Source organism: Apaloderma vittatum, unplaced genomic scaffold (genome assembly GCF_000703405.1).
Source record: "Apaloderma vittatum isolate BGI_N311 unplaced genomic scaffold, ASM70340v1 scaffold36571, whole genome shotgun sequence".
Classification (NCBI taxonomy): domain Eukaryota; kingdom Metazoa; phylum Chordata; class Aves; order Trogoniformes; family Trogonidae; genus Apaloderma; species Apaloderma vittatum.
In genome coordinates this window covers 26,562-35,042 of record NW_009701420.1, presented here as the reverse complement: position 1 = coordinate 35,042, position 8,481 = coordinate 26,562, and the positions used below count along the sequence as shown (strand labels likewise).

The following is an 8,481-nucleotide window of genomic DNA, read 5'->3' as shown; positions in this document are numbered from 1 at the left end:
GGTGTTACTTTTACTATGATATTAGGGCTAACTTTTTTCATTGTATATATTTTTTTTAAAAAGACCCTAAACCAACCTAATACAGAAATTCCTTCAAGTGCCTTAGCTTGGATGCTACTTTTTATGCCACATAATAGATGAACTGAGCAGCTAACTGCTCTGCCATGGTCTGCTGAGCAAACCGTAGAGTAATAGAGAAATTCTGTTGGATTGACTGTAGCTGAAAATACTTTGAATGTTTGGTTAACTTTTTCCTCTGAATTTTGCTAAATTGAAAATAATCTGACTTGATCTTTGAGTGGAACATGGTTTGCAGTACCTCATTTTGTGTTTGAGTTAATTTTTTGAGCTTATTAAATTTCAAAGCAAACGTCGTCATATTTTGAGAAGAGTCAAACCAGAGCTCTTAAAACTTCTTTTTGAAAAACCTGAACCAACTTGCTGATATCTGCACTAATGAGTCACGTGCTGGGCTTGAGCGAAACTTTTTTTGCATAAAAATGGAAAGCGCTTGGTTTGCCCTCACAGCCCTAGAGATTTTATGGAATCACACTATGTTTTTTTGCTGCACTGGCCGTTGGCCAGGGAGCTGCCTCTGGGCTGCAGCACTGTGGAAGTGCAGAGGAGGGGCTGGAGGGTGGTTGTACAGAGGTGGTCCTGAGGATCCTTGTTGCAGCTGGAAAGTGTTTCAGAGCTCTGTTGCGTTCTCATTCTTTGCCAAAACAAACGTTGCCATGTCCAGGTTTGCTGTGAGAAAGGAAAGCATCACTGATCCTGGCTGAGGGCTCCTCTCCAGAGCTGATGCAGCCTGTGGTGCTGTTTGGGTCCTGGACCAAATGTCAAGATCTCTATTGCTGCTTCCTCTCTGAATAATCCAGAGGGTTTGGGGTGGGAGACCACATGTGTGGACCTCTGTGTGCTGAGGAGCAGAGCCCTGGAAGAGGCTCCTGCATTCACCTTCTTTCTGCTCAGTCAGGCATCATCTCCTGGAGCCACAGTTCAGAGGAAACTCTTTCATTTTTATCTGGGTACTTTCCTTGACTTAAAACAAGGTCACGTCACCCACTTGTATCTGGAAAAGCCTTGTGCTTTGTTTACCCGAAACAAACATGCAGGAAGAGGGCTGACGTGTAATCTGCAGGGAGCAGCCTCCCCTGGCCGGGAAAGCTGCAGGCTTTGGGAGTGAGGGGCCTGGGGGCTGAGCTGCTATTGCATCCTTATCTGAGGCTGGCTCTTGGCGAACTCTGTTGTAGACACACCTTAACTTCTGCACCTAAATGCGCCTTGGTAATTAAATAGCCTGGATTAGTTCCCAGCTGCAGAAAGCAACCCCCAAGCATTGGTCTTGAGGAATCCCACAAAGTTTTAGGTTGAGTAGCGCTGCACAAGAGTTGCACTTGGGGTCTGGAGGGACCTAAACTAGGAAATGCATGGCAGTGGAGAAGGAGTCCGTTGCTGGCGTGGGAGAGGAGCCCTGCTCCTTTACAAGCATCTCGCCTGCAGCAGCGGCAGAGGGAGGTGGCTTGCGTGGGTGAAGGACACCACTAAATTTGCTTTCTTGTTGATGGAAGTGTCATGTTGGGATGCTCTTGCAGGAAATGCTTGAGAAATGTTTGAGGTGAGAAGTCCCCAGTAGGTTCAGGCTGCTTGTCTTTTGTATCCAGCTTAAGTGAGTTTTTGAGCTTGTAACTCAATAAGAAGGTCACAAGGGCTATGGAAACCTCAAGGAATGGAGCTTGCATGGTTTTGAAACTGGAATCAGAGCTGGAGAATGGAAAACATGCCAGGTGTCCACATCTGGTGATGCAGAGCGTGTCCATGGTCTGTTATTTTATCTGCTGCTTCTCGGGACATTTAGTCCTTAGAAGCAGGATTGTGTAACTTGAGGTGGCTGGAAAGATCACGTTTTGCCCTTTCAAAATCTTCATTCCTGTAGATTCAGATCATGTCTTAAGGGGAGGACGAGTGACAGGAGTATCTTTTTACAACCTGCTATCAGAGGTGTCGGTGGGGATATTCATGACCCCTGGGCCAGCTGATGGCAGTGGTGCAGGATCAGGAGCTCGAGCTGCTCTCAGCCCAGCACCTGCATTTGGCATCCCACCGGCACACGTTTCGGTGGCAGCTTCGCATCCATCCTGTGCAGGTGATACTGTCCCACCCCAGCAATGGTGGCCTTTTGCAGCAGAAGCCGCCAGTGAAGATCCTGGCTGTGAGTCAGATGGGTGTCTGTGTGGCAGGTGTTGAGGGCTGTGGGAGGATGTGGGGATGGGAGCGAGTCCCAGAGATGGGCACTGCCAGCCCTGCCCCGGGAGCACTGAGCTCACGTTGGCAGCTCACGGATGCTTTGGAGGAGAATGAAAGGATCTAGAGGTGGACAATTAGGTATTGCCCTGCTTGTAGGGACTGCTTACTCATTCTTCTCTCAACTCCTTGTAGTTACTGTTTGATACCTTCCCTGACGTTGGAGAGTTTGTGGGTTTTAATTAGTAACCCTGGGTGTTTTAGTTATCCATGCAAATAAGTTGCTGCTCTAGAGTTTCATCAAAAAAATGTATTAAATTAGGTATGTATGTTATAGGCTATTCCAATGCTTAAAACAGTTCTGAAAATATGAAGATCTAGATGAAATATTTTACAACTAGTATTTTCCTTCCCAATTCAACATGTTTGTCATGTTCCTCTAAAAGCCCCAGCTGTCTGATGGAAAAAGCTTACTGTTGCTTTTCTGGGGCTCTTTTCCTCCAAAATCCTTTGGTTTAGCAATAATCAGGAAACAGGTTTCAGGGGGAGCTGATCTGAGTTACTGTCCCATTTTTAATGAGTCAAAATGTGTTTATTTTGAAACTCGTAAGCTCTACGGGGCAACTCCTTTTCAATTTTTACAGGGTAGGATTGCAAAGCCTGTAAGCTCTGATAATACCAAGTAATTAACAATATATCAGGAGCTGATTCTTGCAAGTGGAGCCAAAGTTTTTGTGTAATGACTTAGCAAATTAATTAAGGCTTGGGTGAGTGCAAATTCAAGAAGGAGCAAGCTGGAAAGCGAAGGTGTTTAGGGTTTGGGTTTTTTCACTCTTCCCAAACTCTAAACCATGCAGGCTAAATAAGGATAGGGCAGTTCCTGAAAATTACTGGAAACACAATAAATTTCTAAAAATCCAGTAAATGTGTGAGCTGCAGCAGCAATAAGAAAATATTTAGACAATACTTAGATATTGAAAAATAAACTTTATAATGATGGTATTTTGAAAATTATTTTGTACTTCCTTGGCATGACTTTATCCCTGTCTTGGCTGCATTTATACGTCTGTTAGCATCAGCTGCTTATCTCTAAACTTTTGCTGCAGCTCTAAGAGTACCTCACTGATTTCTCTTTATCTTATTGCAGGTTGAGCTTCATGTCCACCTGGATGGAGCCATTAGACCAGAAACAATCTTGCACTATGGCAGGTGAGTTACAGGGGAGGAAAGCCCTGGGAGGCTGCGATTCAAAAGCATCGTCCCTTCTGCTTCTCCAGTTCTCCAGATGTAAAGAGAGCTGTCTGCCTTTGAAGGGTACCTGGGAAGCAGCAGAGTCAATGTCTTCTCACTTTGTTTTCCACATTCAGTCGCAAGAGCAAGTGAGGTAAAAGCGGGCTGGGAGCATCATCTTGCTGGTGGTGCCTTACCACAGTCTTGGGAGGAAAAACCAGTTTGGGTGCTCTTCCCTGCCCTGCTGCAGTGTGCCTCCAAACCCCAGGCTGTCAGCCTGGTGCCACCCGTCAAGGAGTCACGCTCCCGTGATGGTGACCTGGGAAAGCACTTGGCAGAGACTTGGAGGCTGTTTCCTTGACAGAGCCCATGTGCGTCTTCTTGCCCTGATGTCTCTTGCGTGGGAAGCATCAGGGTGAGTGGTGCAAGGACTTGGCTCCACAGTTTTAAGCAAAATAAGTCTAAGGCTTTTTCCAGCTGTCACTATTCAAAAAGCTGACAGAGACTAGCAGATATGCTCGGATTGAGAAAGCGGGCAAGTTTAAAAGATTTCAGGAAACAGCTCTTAGGCACAGCTCTGGTACTTTGGGGAGGAAATCAGTTCTGAGAAGGATGGAGAGTGGTTCTGACATCCTGTGAGCCCAGCAGACCCCAAGGCAATGCAATCCTTGGGGAATACTCTCTCTTAAGCAGCTTTTTTTTCTGCGGGCAGCAGCCATACGTTTTGCAGTGCTGTCAGAGTGAAGAAGGTGGGTCAGTGATACCCATCTCACTGGTTGCAAGAGGTCGGGATGGTGAGCTGAGTCGGGGTTCCTGCTGGCTCTGCCTGTGCTGCTGCTGGGCTGCAAGGCTGGAACACAGGTTCCAATGGTCAGAAGGGTCGGTGCTGACTCCCCAGAGCTCTGTCGAGTCCCTCTGCCTGAAAAGGACAAATGCCAATGTAGTCCCTCAGGAGGGTTATAGGAGCCCTGAGGCCCAGGAGGCAGCAGCGATCTGAGGCTTTCTCTTGCTCAGGACAGAAACCTTCATAGCCCAAGTGTGTGCTGAGTTCCTTCTTATTTTTAAACAGCCCTGGCATGTCCCGTGGCTGCCAGCCCTTGGGCACCGTGCTCGGCTGGGGTGGAGCAAGGCTGTTCTATTCATGGGCTCTAAAACCAGTGCCTGCCCAAATGTAAAAGCAACGGGGCAATGTAGGGGAGTATAGGGGACTGCCTTAACCTCACCCTGGACACAGAAAGCTGCCTCTAGTCTATTTTTAAAAGAAAAGAGCTGGAAATAAATTTACTAGGTGACCACATACAAATAACCCAAAGCTGGTGGGAGGTACAAGCCCCCTTGGGCAGTGGCTGAACTCAGCTGTTTTTAGGAACTTTGACTCCAACTCTGTCAGATCTGGGTCAGGCTTTGCATCCCCCCCTGCCCAGTCAGAGGACTTAGAGCCATGGGAGCGGGTTGTCCTCAGGAGAGGTGACACCTCTGTGGTGGGATGGTGTGTGTGGTGCTGCCTGTGGCTGGAGGTTGTTCTGGGCAGGACACTGAGGTGCCCGTGGACACGAGCACGATGCCCTGGAACAGCTTGGCTTTGGGCAGGCTCCCTGCCATCAGGTGGGGTGGGTAGGGCAGCAGCAGCAGCAGCAGCTGAAGCTATGCTGGCAAGATCCACCAAGCCCGTTCAGCCACAGACCCAAGTCCGGCACCTCTGCGCTGCAGATCATCCCAAAGACCTGTGGCTGCTGGCTGTGCAGAGGTGATCCTTTGGGAAGCAGGCGAAAGAGGTCAGGGAAATGGCTTTGCTGTAGGAAACTTTCCCTTGGCAGGCGGAGGAAGACGTGGGCTGGTTCCTGGAGCAGAGACCGACGGGTCAGTACCATGGAAAGGACAAGGCGGGGGGAAAACTGATCCCTTGGCGGTGATGACCGTCCTGCCGAGTGCCAGTAACTCAGTCAGTGCACGTTGCCTGTGAAGGCTGAGCATGGGGCTGGCTTCCTTCCTCCCCGAGCAGGGAATGAGCAGTGTTTACTGAGCCCAGGAGCAGGGTCCTTTGGGCAGCTTCTCTGCAGATTACTCATTGGGGTGGTTGCTGGCACCGGGAGGCTGAAGCTGTTTTGTCTCTATTAGCAGAGAGATCCATCAATCGGCTGTAATTCATCATGGCAGGAAAGAGCATTAAAAACAAATGTCTAGTTCTTATTCCTAGTTTAATTTGGCAGGTGCAGGGTAATGGGGTGGCAGAGCCTGCCTGGAAAGTGTGCAGCATCCTTGGCTGGCGAGGCCGGCTCTCACCCCACCAGGGACGTCTCCACTCACCTGGGACTTGATATATTCCTGGGAAAAATGACCTCTTCCCTCCTAGAAGCATTTAAGTGGGTTTTACCATCTCCATCCCTTTGGTGAGAGCAGTTGTTGGGACTGCCGTTGGCTCCTGCGTGGAAGGTGTGCCCGTCAGAGAAGATGCCACCACAACGTTGGATTTGGGAACCCGCCTGCTGGTGGGAGCTCCCAGCACCGAACCCACGATCCACAACACTTCTCTGTGATCCTGGACCTGGGAGCATCTCCTTGATTTTTCAAGCCTCTGAGCCTGCACAAGTGGAAATCAACTTTTCTAAAGAATTTTGGCAATTCTGCTGCTAGGACTAGGAGGTGCCAAGAAATAATCCAGACCCATTTTGGATTAACTCCTTCTTAAGCTTAAAATGTGCTCTGGCTGTGTTCCTGCTGGGTCAGTCTGGGCTTGTATTTCGATTTGTTTGTGCTTTGCCTGTGTTTTGGATTGCCTTCCTCCCCGCTGAGATTCGGGGCTGCATATGCGAGGAGGCTTTGGAAGGACATGTTGTCGTATCTTTTCTGTGAAGAAATGGAGGTTAATGCTGCCAGCTTGGAATGCGGTTGCTGTATGAAATAGGCTGATTAAAGATGTGATAGCCTTTCCTGTAAGTAACACGTGGATTTGTTTCCAGGAAAAGAGGGGTTCCTCTGCCTGGCAACACTGTTGATGACCTCCTGAAGCACGTCAGCTACAAAACACCGCTGACACTTACCCAATTTCTAGAAAAGTTTAATCACTACATGCCTGCCATTGCGTAAGTACCCCACCTTTTCCTTCTTCCCCCTCAACCTTTGGTGGAACCCCTTGGCTAACATTACTCTGCCTTGGAGGTCACCTGGCCCGTCCCCAGTGTGCCCCAAGGGTGACGTGTCCCGCTGCCCTCCCTGCAGGGGTGATCGCGAGGCAGTGAGGAGGATTGCCTATGAGCTTGTGGAAACCAAAGCAAAAGAAGGCGTCATCTACGTGGAGGTCCGGTACAGCCCTCACCTCCTGGCCAACTGCCGTGTGGATCCCATCCCCTGGGGCCAAAGCGAGTGAGTGACCCCGCCGTGCCAGGGAGCCGGTGGGTGCCCGTCGGGCATGGAGAAGGCTTGATCCACACCGGTCAGCCAGCACGTGTTCCAAACCTGGTGTAACCAAACCTCCTCTCTCCTGCAAGGCAGCGAGTACTAGCATGCTTCCACCTCTCTGCCCCATCAATAGAATTTTTCTCTTTATATCTCCATTTGGTGCCATGTTTTAATGTCCCTCGCTTTAGGCACCTACTTCTGCATGTGCAGAGCGACTGTGCTTCAGCTTCTGTCTGAAGCCATTCTCTGTGCGAGGGAAAGCAGCATTCGGATGTGGATTGCCTGCCTGCAAAATATGAATTTGAGCTGGCAGAGGTGGTGGGCAGTGCTGGAGGGGGCTGGAGATCCAATCCCTTCTTTATATGTGATGTCTTCCTCTGATTAAATCAGTGCTTGGCTCTGTTGGCCCTTGCAAAATATGCTGTGATGGATGTTGAGCCCTGGTGCTTGTCCCTGCCCAGCTGCAGGCACTTGTGTGCTCTCATGAGATGCTCTGGCAAAGGTTCCTCTTATGGACAGGGTTATCATCCAGTTCCCTGAGGCTTTTCTAAATCTTACTCTCATCTTTGCATGCTTTTTTGCCCAACATCTGGCAGATCTGGGCATGGCATGGGTGTAAAAGGTGGTCTTCAGCTCTGAGCGGTCTCTCTCGGGCTCCTCTGGATGTGAGGGAGCCCGGGCAGCCTGGGTTTTACGTGGGGTGTCCTGTGGTGGGGCTAGGCTGGACCTGCAGCTCCTCCCTGCTGCCCTGGCTGGTGTCCAGCCTGTCACTGATGGCTTTTCTTCCCTGCAGGGGAGACCTCACTCCAGATGAAGTCGTTAACCTCGTAAATCAGGGACTACAAGACGGAGAAAGGGATTTCCGCATCAAAGCCAGGTCTATTCTATGCTGCATGCGCCATATGCCAAGTAATGTATTGCAGCTCCCCTGCTGCTCTGCTCCCCTTCCCTGATGCGTGGCTGGGGGGGGACGTCCCCTGGGTTTAGGTCCCCACAGAAATGTCCTGTGGACCACAGTGCAGGACCAGACAGTGCTGAGGAGAGGAGTGGAGTTTATTCTTGGTGGGGATCCCCTGCTCCCTCCACTGCGGGGAAAGGGTTTGCTGGATGTGAGAGTCGGGGTCTGTGGGTACAAACAGTATCTGAAGGGTTTTGCTAGAGAGACAAAACGGGCTTTTCTGTCCCCTCCTGGGGGAGGTGTGATTTCTGCTCATGCCTTGCTCCGCACCCAAAGGCTGGAGGTCTCCTTGGCTCAGCTGAAGCTGTGGCCACAGTGAGCAGTTGCATCTGCCACGACCATCTGGTGGATCCAAGAGTGAATGGTCGTGGCAGGAGGACCAGATGTGAGAGCTCGTATTTTTCCTGCTCATGGTCATGCTGCTGCAGCAGCACACTCGTTTAGCCTGGACCGTGGGTCAGCCAGAGAATCTGCTGGCTGCAGTCTCTGCTGGTTTAAGCTGAAAATGCAAGTGGAATATACTTAACTTACTTGTATAAAATGTTTTTTTCTAAAATCAGCAGCTCTGAACTTCGTTGGTAACAGGTGCTGTGATCCAAAATAGGAAGAAAACCCAATGTCCGATGTTCCACTGAGTTCATCTTCCTGTA

At 49.8% G+C, this 8,481-nt stretch overlaps 1 protein-coding gene across 1 annotated transcript in view; it reads left to right on the top strand.

Annotated features, from left to right (window-relative positions):
- Positions 1-3,391: 3,391 nt before the first annotated feature.
- The window catches only part of ADA (adenosine deaminase), a gene marked incomplete at its 5' end in the record, with an annotated part of 11,635 nt that continues 6,545 nt past the window's right edge, over positions 3,392-8,481 (top strand). Inside the window, 4 exons of the mRNA XM_009879141.1 lie at positions 3,392-3,453; positions 6,435-6,557; positions 6,694-6,837; positions 7,667-7,782. Coding sequence (XP_009877443.1) covers positions 3,392-3,453; positions 6,435-6,557; positions 6,694-6,837; positions 7,667-7,782 — 445 coding nt within the window. The remainder of the gene's footprint in view (positions 3,454-6,434; positions 6,558-6,693; positions 6,838-7,666; positions 7,783-8,481) is intronic.